The sequence below is a fragment of the Ricinus communis genome, chromosome 3 (assembly GCF_019578655.1).
Source record: "Ricinus communis isolate WT05 ecotype wild-type chromosome 3, ASM1957865v1, whole genome shotgun sequence".
Classification (NCBI taxonomy): Eukaryota; Viridiplantae; Streptophyta; class Magnoliopsida; order Malpighiales; family Euphorbiaceae; genus Ricinus; species Ricinus communis.
In genome coordinates, this window is record NC_063258.1 from 32,588,583 (window position 1) to 32,603,510 (window position 14,928).

Below are 14,928 nucleotides of genomic sequence, written 5' to 3' on the forward strand. Positions count from 1 at the left end.
TCTTTTGCAGCTTCTAAACCATTCATCTCTGATTTATACTCAATTTTACTTTTTGTTTTCGTCTAAGATACTTAATGCTGATATTAAAAATAGTAAGTATTATTGACGAGTATTATATTATCAAGATAAGCTTCCGATAAAAAAATTTACAAATTCTTTATTGTTATTGATTTTAACGAAGCGTAATTCATACATCATATTTTATTCGTTTCATGTTAATATTTTATTTATATATATCCTATTGTAAATTAATGTAAATATTCATAAAAATTTACTCGTAATAATTTATTCCTTTTTTTTTTCTTTATAGAACTATGAAATTCACCATTATAGATGTTCTTCAATCTTGTATATCAAAAGGTTCATATTTTATGTATTTTATTTTGTTATTTATTCACACATACAAAAATTAATTAAATTTTTATTTAATTTTAGAATGACCCTCGTAAAAATATAAAATTTAAATGAAATATTTAGTGAATTGTTTTGAGCAAACAACTCACAATATATAGACTTCTAGATTTTATTAAGAAGATTGTTTGGATAATTTTTTCTATTGGTAAGCATAATTATCGGTTTAAATATTTATCAAATAATTAGTAAGCGTGATTGTTATTGATTTAAGTATTTATCAAATAAGTAATAAACAAAATATAACGAGTATGACATGAATTTAGTGGTTTAATTAGAGAAAAATTATAATAAATAATAGTTTCTTTTTATAAAGAATTATTATCTTGACAAAAAAAAATAGTGTCATATGTTGTGAGAGAAAAAATTTAAAACTGGTATGAATTTAATACAATAATAAAATGAACTTTGACACTTTGCATATAACATTGTGTGAAATAATGATTAAAGTAAACGTAAGAAAAAAAATAAAAAAATAAAAAAAGTAAAATGACTAAATTTATTTTTAAATAATTAAATAATAGATAAATAATAGTTTGTGAAATTTTAAAAAAATCTATCAATATCTATAAAAGTATTTTAAAGTAAAATATGTGAAAGTCGTTCACAAAATTATAAACTCTGTAAAAGTCATTAAACTCAATAACTCTTTAAAAATAATTTATTTAAAAAAAGTTTATAAAAATTTAAAAATTTTAATTAAATACACATCCTAAGAGTGAGAGTGACTTATATATAAATCAGTATAAGATTCTGATGTGTGATTTAGTAGGTATTGCTAGAAATTGCATGATGTACAACTACTGTTGTATTATATTTCCACCTAGTACAATAAAAAAATTATTTCAATTAAGTGATAACATAAATTCTACAAAATAATAGGATTACTCCTTATAAGTTTATTTTATTAAATTAATACTTAATAATCATATTCTATTGTAGTTTCACTCTTCAAATTATATTATATATATTTATTTTATAACAAGTTTAATTTATTAAATTAACACTTAATAATTATATTTTATTATTTCAAATTATATTATATCTACTCATTTGTAACTGTTTTTTTATTAGAATTAGTTAATATCAATATTTAATCGACACTTTAAAATTATTATGTAAAAATAATAACTATAATTATATTATTTTCTCATTTAAAATAAAAAATTTATAGCATAATTTAATCTTTTAAGCTTTAATGAATATATAATATATTTATATAAATAAAACGATATTCCACAGGCACCCATCTATTTATCTTATAAATATTTATAATACATCGTTTATTTGTATACATACTAAAATAGTTATAATATTTATATTTTAAATACGAACTAATATAAATAAAAATATATTTAATATATATCTCTATTTAATTATTGAGTTAAAATTAAAAATCATAGAACTTAATTGAATAAAACAATATTATCTTTCATATTATAAATCTAAACATTGAATATAAATATAAAATTTAATCATACTAAAAGAATATTTAATCAGCTTTATAAACTAGTCATGCGTTAGGGATTTTGGGGTGGGGTACTGGAACGAGACGATGCGTTTTAACAACAAATTTCATTTCCTTAACCTTATAATAAAAATACTAATAATTTTTCTCAAAATAATAATAATAATAATAATTAATAATAATATATAACAAGTTCAGGTCTTCAACAAAGTCAATTTCCCTCTCTCTCTCTCTTTTCGTCTGCGTGTAGAGCTTAAGCAAAGAATCCACTTTCATGGTATTTTTTTTTAAACTTCTATTTTCTATTATTTTGCAGTTCCAGTTTTACTCGTTGATGAATTTAATTAACGGCTTTTTCTTTGCGCCTGGAAAGTTAGGGTTTATTTATTTTCGTCTTTTATTTCTTCACGTACTTCAATATTATTACGAGTTTATATTGAATGAGTGTTGTTTGAGTGAAACTGCTTCTGTAATCGGTTAATTTGATTAATTTTTTTTTCTTTCACTTTTTATCATATTAAGGGCTGGTGCTTGTTTGGAGTCTGCTTAGTATTTCTTTATTTCTTTATTTAAATTTTTTTATTTTGTGGTGCAATGGAACTTTCAGTAATTGCGAAATGAAGCAAAAACGCTGCTCTTAGTAGGAGTTTATTTTTCTCTGTTTATGTAGTTCTTTTCTTCTTTTTTTTTTTTTTTGAGGTAACTAGTGGTTCTCATGCTATCTGAAACTAAACTCATATCAGTTATGATTCCTGATGTTTGAATTGGGAATTTAAGATTCACAGGCATGAGATTTTGTAGAGGATACCTAGTAAGAAGAAGCTAGGTGATAAAAAATAATGGGCTTTTATAATAATTTCAGAATTAACGAAATGAGGTAGACGGAAAAGAATTTACCAATTATATCACTTAGCTAGTTCATGGAGTGTTGATCATATTGTCATTTTGATGAATGGTATTTTTCTATAGTTTTAGCTTGATCAAGTAGCTGATAACCCAGCCAATTGTAGTAAGCATATGTCTTAAATCAGTGGTTTTGCCGCGTCTTTTTGTTTGCTTGCATTTCTTACTGTATGTGTATCTACCAGCTTGCTAGTTCATGCAGTGTTTGTTTGCATTTTTTCTTTGTTTGCGATTTTTGGAATGCAAACCCTTGAATTTCTTTTTATCTGGTCTTTCATGCATGTAGTCTGACTGGTGGTTTTCTCCTTTCTTATGTAGGCTAATAGGCACACTATAATTCTGATGCAGACCTCCCACAATAGAGCAACTAGAACGTTTATGGATTATGATTCAATAAATCAAGCTATGGATGGTATACTGAGGGAGTTGTTATTTGATTATTGTGTTACCATCATCATCATCATCATCATCATTCACTTTTTGTTCAACCGAATTATTTGATTTGTTAATGAAGCTTGAGAGTAGCAAAGGCCCATTTGGTTCAAATTGATGACTTCCATAATGATCTGATATGACTGATGCTATTTATTGTTTTCATTTTTATTCTCGTTTCCTTTTGGTAAAACAGTGGAGTCAAATTAAGAGCAGTAAAGCAAGGCAGTTTAGCATAATGATTATGAGTTCATGGTCTTTCTTAGCATGTGCTTTATTTCATCTGGAGCTCTCATTCTCTGGAAAAGGATCAAGTGATAATTTATATGGGCCTTAGTTATACTGCTCCTAGAGTTCTATACGACCAATGCTATTATTTTATCCTGCATTCTTCTAGTTTCCATATGAGGACCTTTTTAACCTTATTTAGCTAGATATGGTACATGATGTGTTGTGGTAGAGAGAGGGCGGCCCAGATACAACCAATGTGATTGGTTCGATTCTCTCTCTCCGCCACTTTTATTCCACTTATATTGCATTTTTGTAATCTGTCCTGCAGGTTCAATTGTTGTAATATATTTTTAGTTTTGTGTACCCACTTGAAAAGTTAGGTTCATATGAAGCAATGGGTAGTAAAAGCTTTGTCTAGTTATGATGATAAGTTGGTACTTTCTAAAATATCCGTACTTAAACCTCTGCTTAATAAGCTGTGAGTAGGCTCTTTCAGATGCTCACCACTTTGTTAGAACTTGAATTTAGTCTTGGTAAATGACTTGCAGTAAAAATTGTACATGTTTCTTTTAAGTGATAATGATTTTTAGCATATCTTGATTCTTATTCATCCATGGTTGTATCTTTTGGCCTTTACAGGCATATGTGGACTATATGAACGGAAGCTCAAGGACCTAAATCCAGCCATAAGGAATATCACCTATGACATTGCAGATCTCTATAATTTTATTGATGGCCTTGCGGACATGAGTGCTCTAGTGTATGCTTCTACCTTTCTCTCTCTTCTGCCATGCGCTGCAAAGCACTTTAGAAGCTAACAAATAAACATCATGTCTATATGTTAAGATTATTGATGCCGCTTAGGAAAAAGATACGAGACAGTGTCCAATGCACGAAGCATATCTGAATGCAATGTGGAATCTAACTCCTTTGGGGGAAAATATAAGGATCCTGTGCTTTTTTTATCTTTTTATCCGCGAGCTACAATAGGATGATATATTTTTAAAAATTTGGAGATGAAGGACAGGAGTTGTTTAAACTGTTCCTAAACCAGCCTGGTTGTGTTCGGGTGTGATAATGGCTTCGTGGAGTAACTGATGTTTGATATTTGTTTTTACAGTTACGAGCACTCAATTCAGGCATATCTACCGAATGATAGACAGTGGATTAAACAACGGATGTTTCAACACCTTAAGAAATTGGCACACAGTAAATGAAATCCATGTTGATCAAAGGACCTACGAAAATGTTATGTAGAATTCAATCCTTGGAAAAGATATAGATATGAACAGCAGACTCATTCGGGTATTGGATTGGTTCCCAATGTTGTTTATTGTGACAATACTAGTCTCCGTCACTTTGCTTTTTCACTTCTATCACTATGGGCGTATATAATAAACTAACAGTGGCAGTTCCTCGCTTACTGATGAGAAGTGGTCAGTGTATCCTTTGGCATTGTACCATGTTGCAGTTATACTTGTTATTTAATGCAGTTTTATGGGCTTGTTCATTTTCATTTTTGGTAAGCAAAGAAGAAAGAACAGGAAATTCCATTCTAATATATCATGTATATCCTCTTTAAAAGTTCCACCCTGCAATTGTCAGCTTCCGGATTTTATTAGCTGAGACTGCACATCAATCCCCTGTATTCAATTAAACAATAAACACTTGAACTTGAAGCTCCAAATGTATCCCGTCATTAGAAAAAAAAAAAAAAGAAAAAAAAAAAGAAAAAGAAACTCAAATTACTGAAGTGAAAAAAGAAACTATTTCTTTTAACAGTTGATGAGGTCAATGAGCTAAAACTAATAAACTATTATCAATATTAGCAAGGTAAAAAAGAAGAACATTTTTTTTTTCTTTTCTTTTCTTTAGTAGGTGTGGACCTTTTCATGGGTTTGGCCTGTGTAAGTTTATTGATATTTTTTGAGTCTGGACTTCTACTTTTTACTTAAACTTCGTGAGAGTCTAGATTATAAATAACTTGAATTTTAGATCATTTTTAGAGGTCCCCTTTATAAATTTTGGTTCGTCTGACTTGTTTAAATAAATTGAACTATAATTTTAAAAAAATTTAATTCCAACTAAGTTCTACCCAAGTTCTTAAATGGGTCTAAGTAAGGGTGATAATTTAGTATTATTATTAATTTTTCTATAAATTTAGATTAATCTTAATTGGACAATTTATGAGGTGCCTCAATTGGATTTACTAATATTGTAACAATAATGATTAAAATGTAAGATCAAATCTTAAATATTTTCTGGTATTAATAAGAAAATTATCGGAGGAATAGACTTTCTTATGTTATTATATATTACAAAAATAATAATCGATTATCAAACATGTAATTACAAATATTATCGCATTTACCCCTTCTCTCTCTCTCTCTCACATCGCGACCATACTCCCAAAATTTCACACCGTATGCGAGTTCGATAAAAGCGTAATAGGACAGCAGCTTCACTGATTCAACTCTCTCAACTCGGTTCGTTCTTTCTCTCTCTCGTTTTAACATACAATTCGAAAAATTTAGCTTATTAAGTTTCATAGCTTTGCTTCAATAGCTCGAAACGTAACCTTCCCTACATTGATTTTAGCCCTTGCAATCAAATTAATTGGTTTACTGCGTTCACTGTATTAATCGCAATCGATTATTACTAACCTACTTAGATTGTCAAATCCTAATTTTCTTTCTGATGCTTAGATGAATTTTGATTTTTTTTTTTAATTTTTGATTTTTTGGTTTGTTAAGAAATTCATGCAAAGATGAGTTCTTTCTCAATTACTCGCAAAAAAACACCTTTCCAGAAGCATAGAGAAGAGGAAGAAGCAAAAAAGAAGGTATCTTTATCTATTCTTTTTAATTTTCTTGATAAAAGTTTCCCCATTGGAGTTGCTTCAGTTGTATATTTGTCTTTAAACTTTTTCTTCTCATTGATTTGAAGAGAGAGGATGATGAAACAGCTCGTTTGTACGCCGAGTTTGTAGAGTCATTTCAAGGGGACAATGCTCCAGGGTCTAAAACTTTTGTTCGAGGTGGAACTATCAATCCCAATGACAAATTAAAGACTGATTCTGAAGGTTAGTCTGGGAGTTTTAACTTTCTGTTTCCAATTTATTTTTTAGATTTACAATTTCATTTTTCGAATTATGTTTCTTTCTTACTAGTTTCATGCTGCGGATAAATTAATTAGCAGTTTTATATTATTATTGGGAAACATTAATAAAAGTATGGACCTTTTCTATTCATTCGCAAATGGCAGGTGAAAAGTCCAAAGATGGGGTATCTGTTCCAAAAAAGGGGAGTAGGTAAATAAATTGCTCTTGATTGATTGATTGATTAACCATGTTACATTGCTCTTTCACAAGTCATCAGAGTTAAACACTATTATATGGTGTTGATATCAGTACCTGTAGTTTATGTTTCTTAGGCTAGTAGATTAACAACATAAGGAGATGAGTTTAGTCTTTTTTTTTTTTTTTAAATTTTCTAATACTTGTAGGCATTTTGGTGGTAACTTGTTCTATATCCAAAATGAACTGAAAAATGGTTGAATAGATATTTGAGTTTTCCAATTCTTAGTTTCATTTTATGAGAACCTGGAAGATCTATTTATCATTTGGAGGTTGTCAACTCTCTCTCTCTCTCTCTCTCTCTCTCTCTCGTAATAGTATATGAGGTCTACATGCTACGTATATGAACTGACTTTTAATGCAATTATATCGTTTGATCACGAGAAGGTCATGATTTGTTAGTTTCGAATTTGTCATCATCGAAGTGAGCTTTTTTTGTTGCCATATTGAGGTCATTGATTTACACTACTTCACTATTGGCATTAAAGTGAGGAAGAATATTAATAATGTTGCTTTCGTTGTCTTTTGATAATCAAATTCTGAAATACTTCTCCTTTTTGAAGTGCCTGGTCTGCGTCTGTATAGATAGCATTTTCTGGTTCACATTGCAAAATGTGGATTGCTGGATGAAATAGTTTCTAGCTTCCAGAATTGCTTTGAAATTTTCATTTGGTGATGGTAGAAAATGGACAGATGGGTGCTATGTGGTTTATATTTGAGATTAAGAAAAATATTTGCTATATGATTATCTCCCTTTCCATTGCCTACAAAATGCATAAGTTTGACAAATGATTTCAACTTTAACTTGCTTGATTTTACTTAGAATTGTTAAGCTAATGTTCGAAGTACTGTCATGGGATGCTTGTAGTTGTAGAATATGTTAATTCTTGTTCCTTAAATTTGGAATCATTAGTTTTCATCTGTTGGTTTTTCTTTTTGTGTGCGTGTGCCTTTGAATTGCTATAATTTGTGACATATTTTTGCAGAACGGTTCTTATAAATTATTGTTGTGATATGTAAATGAGACGCAGAATGGCCTTTTCTATTCTTTGTATAATTTGTATATAAAATATTGTAAGTTTGTAACAGATATTGTTTATCATTATATACTGAAATGGTACCAGTGCTAGACTCGAATACTATACTTTAATAGGGTCGACATGCTCTTTAGAAAATGTGGTAATAGAACATGCATGAAGTTAACACATAACGAAAAGATGTTGTGAACTGTTCGATGTAACACCAAGTCACATGTCTACCATAAATGACTTAGATGTTTATCTTTAACATTACTTCTGCAACTTTCAAAGGAAAAACATTGCTTCTGCAGGTATGTTCCATCTTTTTTGCCACCTCCGATGGCAATCAAGGGAAAGGAATCTGAGAAGAAGGTTCGTATTTTGATGAAAATTATGGCATCTTTTGCTATTACCATCTATAGTTTTTATTCTTTCATTGCTTGTATAGTTCTGAACACTTCATATTTTACAGAAGGAGGAGGAAAGGCCAAAGGAAAAGGAGAAAAGCAAGACACGGAACATAGATCACTTCATGGAGGAGCTGAAGCATGAACATGAGATGAGGGAAAAGCGTAATCTGGAACGTGAACGTTGGCGTGACGGGCGTACTGTTGAAATTTCTGCTGTAAATATGCCCAATCACCAAATCCCCTCGCCTCCCAAACCAATTCCTAGCATTTTGATACATGTGACATGCTTCCTACTGTTATCTTGCTTTATACTATTCTTTTTAACCATCTCTTTAAAGCATAGCTGCTTCTGTTCCAGCCATCTAGTCGATTTGATGAACTGCCTGACGATTTTGATCCGAGTGGAAAGGGATCATTTGATGATGGCGATCCACAAACTACAAATCTTTATGTTGGAAATCTATCTCCTCAGGTGTGATTGTTTTTACTTTGATGCTTCTTGTGTCATTAGACACTAATGCTTCATCATTTATGCATTTAAGAAAATGCTAATTTTTGTTTTTCAATTCTAGGTTGATGAAAATTTTCTTCTACGGACTTTTGGTAGATTTGGGCCTATTGCTAGTGTGAAAATAATGTGGCCTAGAACAGAAGAAGAGCGAAGGAGGCAGAGAAATTGTGGATTTGTTGCATTTATGAATAGAGCTGATGGACAGGCTGCTAAAGATGAAATGCAAGGTTTATTAGTTAGTTACTAATTTTTTAATTACATTGTTGAGGTCTTTGTCTGGGCTTGGGCACTTTCCCCATAGATAGCTATGTCATTTGTGGGTATGAGTTCTAAGGTCAATGCAAACCTATTATTTCAGAGATGATGTTGTCTACATGACCTAAATAAACAAAAAAAAAAAAAAAAAGAGGAAGAGGGAAGGAAAAAATGTGTTGAGGATGGATGGGAAAAAGAAGATAAAGAGTTATTTGCTCTTTTGGGAAAGACAGACAGAGAAGGGAGAGTGTGGTCATAGAGAAAGGACGATATTTTTTTTTGTATTGATTTATTATTTACTTGCTTTCTCTTAAAATCAGAAAGATATGTAAAAAATGCAGTTTTTTGTGGGACTTATTATTCCTTTGGCCGATGCAAGAAAGGGGTTATCTGATTGTCATTTAATTAAATAAAAGAGAAACATTTTTTTACCATGGGCATGACTGTCTTACTTTCACAGATTACTAAGTACTAGAAGGTCTATACATTTTACGGACCCTTGTATAAGTTACAGATGATTTAGCTAGATGGCATTAAAATATAGTCAATATCTCAAAGTTATTAAGATAAATACTTGATGCTACAGGAGTTGTTGTTTATGAATATGAGTTGAAGATAGGGTGGGGTAAATCTGTGGCTCTTCCATCACAAGCTCTACCTGCTCCGCCACCGGGACATATGGCCATCAGGAGTAAAGAGGTCTGTCTCCTAACCTGTAAATTCCTGAGGTTTATATATCATTGGCCTATGGGCATCTTGAATGAATTGTTTCTCTTTATGTATATATAATTATGAGGTCATAAGATCAATCTTCTCTTGAAAAATGGATTTGGTAATGTTTCCACATTAATAATGCTTAATATAAATTGGCAGTTCAGATTGTTTTCTGTCTCTATTTGCTGTGATTCTAAGATGATTTATCATCTCTTTGATAGGGTGCCACTGTAATTCTCTCTGGCCCATCAGGCCCCCCAGTCACATCAGTCCCAAATCACAATTCTGAACTGGTATGTTCAGCAAATTTATCCTGCTTGCTTTATCTAGAATATATTTATTATTTGCAACTCTATGCCTCGATAATGAAATGAAACACAATAAAATGTTGTAAATGGGGAACTTTCAACCTCGCCTGCTACATGAAATTTTCCGAGAGCGGATACCCATTTTGTGGTATGCCAATCTGATCAGAACATAGGCAGCTATTATTGTTTATTTTCATTATATTGCTGTACTGTGATATCGTTTAATTCATTTTATTCTCTAAAAATCAAATGTTGAAGTTGATACTTAACATAGGGCACTATAACATCTTATTGGTGTTTTCATTCATGTTCTACCTGAATGAATCCATTCTAACCAGATCTAAATTTTTTTTCTCTCATACCTCCAACCATTGATATTCTTAGTGACAGAATTCAATTCTAATCAGATTTTATTGTGCTCCTTTTCCATCCATCATGTATGTTTGTTTTTCTTGTTCCTAATTTTGTTGATGACTTGATGTCCTATCTAGGTTCTAACACCAAATGTTCCTGATATAATGGTTGTTCCACCTGATGATGATCATCTCCGCCATGTAATTGATACAATGGCTCTGTATGTTTTGGATGGAGGATGCGCTTTTGAACAAGCTATCATGGAAAGAGGCCGTGGGAATTCTCTTTTCAACTTTCTGTTCGAGCTTGGATCGAAGGAACATACATACTATGTTTGGAGGCTCTATTCTTTTGCTCAGGTCCATCCTCTTACATGCCTGGATGATGACTCTGAATTTACTATAATAACAAATTTTCGTTCTTAAAAGTAGCAAAATTTTTGCTCCCAACAAGTATGATTGAATGTAACTTTTTAATCTGCTTTGGTAGTTGTTTTATGCTAACACTATTAGTTTTCTCATCTCTAATTGAAAATATATTATTTTTGCCTGTTAGTTTGGGAATTGAGAGTGTTGCGTTTTTGTGCGAATGCAGGGTGATACTCTTCAAAGATGGCGAACAGAACCTTTTATCATGATAACTGGTAGTGGAAGGTATACTATGTTTCCATGGTTTTTGTTCAAAGAATATTTTGGAAGGGGAATAATGATGATATGTTACTAAGTCTATTTTTCTCTTCTCTGCAGATGGATTCCACCATCTCTACCCACAGCAAAGAGCCCAGAGCATGAAAAGGAGTCTGGTAACACATATGCTGCAGGAAAAAGCAGGGTATTTATACCATTATGATTGGTGGCAGTGATGATAGACATCCATAATGCATACTTTTCTTACTGATTTGAATTTTTGCAGCGTGTTGACCCAGAACGAACCCTGACTGATCCACAGAGGGATGAGTTTGAGGATATGCTGCGTGCATTAACATTAGAAAGAAGTCAGATAAAGGATGCTATGGGTTTTGCTTTGGATAATGCTGATGCTGCAGGAGAGGTGCTACTTCATACAAGCATAGAAATTTTCTTTCTTTTTTCAATACTCTGCTTGATTGATTGCAAGGCGTGACACTTGTTGCAATTGATGCCAGTCGATGCTGTCGACTAGGCCTCTATCTACTGACATACAGATTGAAGATGCATAATTTGCTGTGCCACAGAAGCAACTTTTCGTCTATGAGGAAGCAAAAGAATTAAAATAATAAAAAGAAAGAAGATTTCTTTACTGTCGCGTTTGTTTCACATATGTTTCATTTGCATTGCAGATAGTTGAAGTTCTAACGGAGTCTCTGACTCTTAAAGAAACTCCAATTCCGACTAAAGTGGCAAGGATCATGCTTGTCTCTGATATTCTTCATAATAGCAGTGCTCCTGTAAAAAATGCTTCTGCATACCGTACAAAATTTGAAGCCACGCTGCCTGACATTATGGAGAGTTTTAATGACTTGTATCGTAGTATAACTGGAAGGATCACTGCTGAGGCCCTCAAGGTAAGCTGTAAGTTCTAATTATTATTTTGTTTTTAATGATCAGTTCTCTTTTGTTTTTCACTCTAGTTCACACTTAATGGGTACCAACAGGAACGAGTTATGAAAGTGTTGCAAGTTTGGTCGGACTGGTTTCTGTTTTCTGATGCGTATGTGAATGGATTACGGGCTACTTTTCTTCGATCTAGTACCTCTGGTGTTATTCCTTTTCATTCCATATGTGGAGATGCACCAGCAATAGAGAAAAAGGTTACTTCAGAAGACACAGGTGATGGCGGAAAGACCAGCCAAGATGCTGCATTGGCAATGGGCAAAGGAGCAGCTATGAAGGAGCTATTGAGTCTGCCCCTTGCTGAGCTGGAAAGACGATGCAGACATAATGGGTTGTCTCTTGTTGGTGGTAGAGAAATGATGGTTGCACGATTGCTTAGTTTGGAAGAGGCAGAAAAACAGAGGGGCTATGAATTAGATGATAACTTGAAAGTTTCTCAGAGCCATTTGAGTTCTAGTAAATTTTCAAGTGGCCGCAGGGAAACAAATGTTGAATTGGAGCCAGTGTCAGAATGGAATGTTTATGGGGAGGATGACGTGCAGTCTCAAAGCAGAGCATCTGCATCTTTAGCGACCTTCCCCATTCCTCAAGCGGAACTAAAAGCCTTCACAAAGAAAGAGAAAAATGACCCTGTTTTGCCAGCCTCTAAATGGGCTCGAGATGACGACGACAGTGATGATGAGCAAAAGAGAAGTTCTAGAGGTTTGGGGTTGAGCTACTCCTCCTCTGGAAGTGAGAATGCTGGTGATGGCCTAGGTAAGGCTGATGATGAAATGGAGTTTGCTACCGATGGTAGCATTTCTGTGCAACCTGACAGCGGCATGAACGAAGAACAGAGGTATTGTACTGCAAGTCTGATTGCATGTCTTGGTTTTTCCTTTTTACTAAAATGTGATTACGTTATGTTGCTGGTATGTATTCTTCTGGGTTTTTCCCCTTCACTTACAAGGCCCAGATTTGTTTTGTCTGTATTAGAAGTAGAGTGACTTTGTTGCTTTTCTCTTTCTTATCTTTTAAAGCATCACTTATTTGGCCGCTCCAACTTTTCCAGACCCGGCATTCTTTCTTTGTTATGGCTCATTTTAACAGTCCATACCACAACCTAACATCCATTTTTATATTTCTCTCAACTTTGCTTATGACGTTGCAGACAAAAGTTGAGACGTTTGGAGGTTGCTTTGATAGAATATCGTGAATCCCTTGAGGAGCGCGGAATGAAAAGTGCAGAGGAAATTGAGAGGAAAGTTGCAAGCCATCGAAAACGGCTACAATCTGATTATGGCTTATTGGACTCTTCTCAAGATACCCCTGGGAACAGTAGTATGTGATTTTTTGCAATCCTACGGAATTTTACATGTCACTCTTCATATATTGTATTTCAGTATTATCTTCCTGTTTATTTTCTTATTGGCATGATTTCTTATTTAATTTTTCAGTTAGTGCAAGAGCTATTATATGGTTAAACAATTGAATTTGTGAAGTTTTAGAATTATTAGATTATCAATGCATGCAAGGAAGGCGATAGTTTCATGGACTTCAAAATTCTGAAAAGGTTACATTAGCGTGTTGCACTAGGCTTCATTGAGGCAATAAGTATGATAATTTTGAGGATGCTGATTTGTCCTTCTCTTATGTGCTGAACTTGGTTAAATATTATTCACTTCAAAATTAAAGTTAATGTCTTATCTATTTGTAAGATGTGCCGAGCTTGCCATGTTGGTAATCTGTGCTCCCTTAACTTGGTCTCATCAATTCTATGGAAACTTCGACCTTTATTAATAATTCATTCTTGGACATGAATTGCTGCATATTTTGCTCTTCATTTTTGTACCATTTTGCTTCTAATCTCTTCTGGTTCTGGTAGAATGTATCATGTAGTGACATTTACTCGGGCTCGGTCATTTTATGTTGTTTTGTGTTAATTCATCTCCGTCATTATGGAACTGCAGAGAGAGCATCTTCAGAAAGGAGGGATCGAAGGGATGACAGCCGCGAATCGTCAAGAAAGCGACACCGCAGCGAGAGTAGCAGTCGGAGCCCACAGCGGAAAACATCAACCAGGGACAGGGAAAGGGAAAGGGAAAATGATTCAGATAGGGACAGGGAAAGGCACAGGGCTCATGATTTGGAAAATGAAAGGTGGGAGAGAGATCATCACGAGAAGAGTGGGAGTAGAGAGCGAGATGATCACGACAGAGACAGAGGCAGAGAAAAAGATAGAGATAGGGATAGAAGGAGAAGAGTTAAGTAAGTTGATCAGTTCATGGCACCCAACGATATTGAATTTCTTGGGCAGACAGGGTTGATGCTTAGCAAAATTGCAATGGGTGGATTTTTGTTTTGGAAAGGTTGGTCTGCATATTCAAGATGTTAAGAAGAAGAGATTAACTGGCTTATAACTGTCTGCCACTGAAAATACAAGATTTCTACCTTCCTGGTGGAAACCCATGGAAGGAAATGCTTCTTGCTCAACAATGTTGTAGTTAGATGTATTTTGATCTCTCTAAAATTTTTAAACGCTCGGTCATGTTTTAATGCTCAACTATTCAATGTATTGCTTCAGCAAATTAGGTGTTCTCATGTTGCCATCACATGTATAATTTTTTTGCTTCTAATTGGTTTCTCTTCTTGTGCTCTTAGATGGCTGTAAGCTGTAAACCATAAGTGTTTCAGGATGCGACTGGTAAGTTGTCAAATTTGGCGGTTTAGCAAACTTCATTTCTCACAATCAAGAGACATTCTTCGTTTAGTTTTGTGTTTTCCATAGAATCAGTGGGTCTCGGTGTAGATTAAAATTGAGTTTGAGTTGTATACTTTCTACTTAGATGCGAAAGCTTCTTATGCTAGGTTTGTTCGATTATCTTTGATTTAAGGGCTAATGACCCACAAAGAAAACCTAAATCTTTTTCAATTTTGACAAGTCTTTTAGTTGACAATCCTACTCTAATTTTAACTTTTTGTTGCA

At 33.1% G+C, this 14,928-nt stretch overlaps 2 protein-coding genes across 2 annotated transcripts; both read left to right on the plus strand.

Annotated features, from left to right (window-relative positions):
• Nucleotides 1-2,012: 2,012 nt before the first annotated feature.
• Nucleotides 2,013-4,961, plus strand: LOC8274171 (enhancer of rudimentary homolog). The gene is made up of 4 exons (XM_015717041.3): nt 2,013-2,156; nt 3,101-3,194; nt 4,085-4,205; nt 4,566-4,961. Exons 1-4 carry the CDS (start codon nt 2,154-2,156, stop codon nt 4,660-4,662), a joined length of 315 nt encoding a protein of 104 aa, XP_015572527.1. The 5' UTR covers nt 2,013-2,153; the 3' UTR covers nt 4,663-4,961.
• Nucleotides 4,962-5,775: 814 nt separating this feature from the next.
• Nucleotides 5,776-14,602, plus strand: LOC8274170 (protein RRC1). Its single transcript, XM_002515366.4, has 18 exons — nt 5,776-5,931; nt 6,199-6,287; nt 6,392-6,527; nt 6,710-6,755; nt 8,131-8,191; nt 8,292-8,444; nt 8,588-8,701; nt 8,802-8,967; nt 9,582-9,694; nt 9,931-10,002; nt 10,509-10,730; nt 10,966-11,024; nt 11,118-11,202; nt 11,284-11,421; nt 11,690-11,914; nt 12,005-12,801; nt 13,114-13,283; nt 13,913-14,602. The coding sequence occupies exons 2-18, from the start codon at nt 6,213-6,215 to the stop codon at nt 14,212-14,214; spliced, it is 2,934 nt and encodes a 977-aa protein (XP_002515412.2). The 5' UTR covers nt 5,776-5,931; nt 6,199-6,212; the 3' UTR covers nt 14,215-14,602.
• Nucleotides 14,603-14,928: the final 326 nt, after the last annotated feature.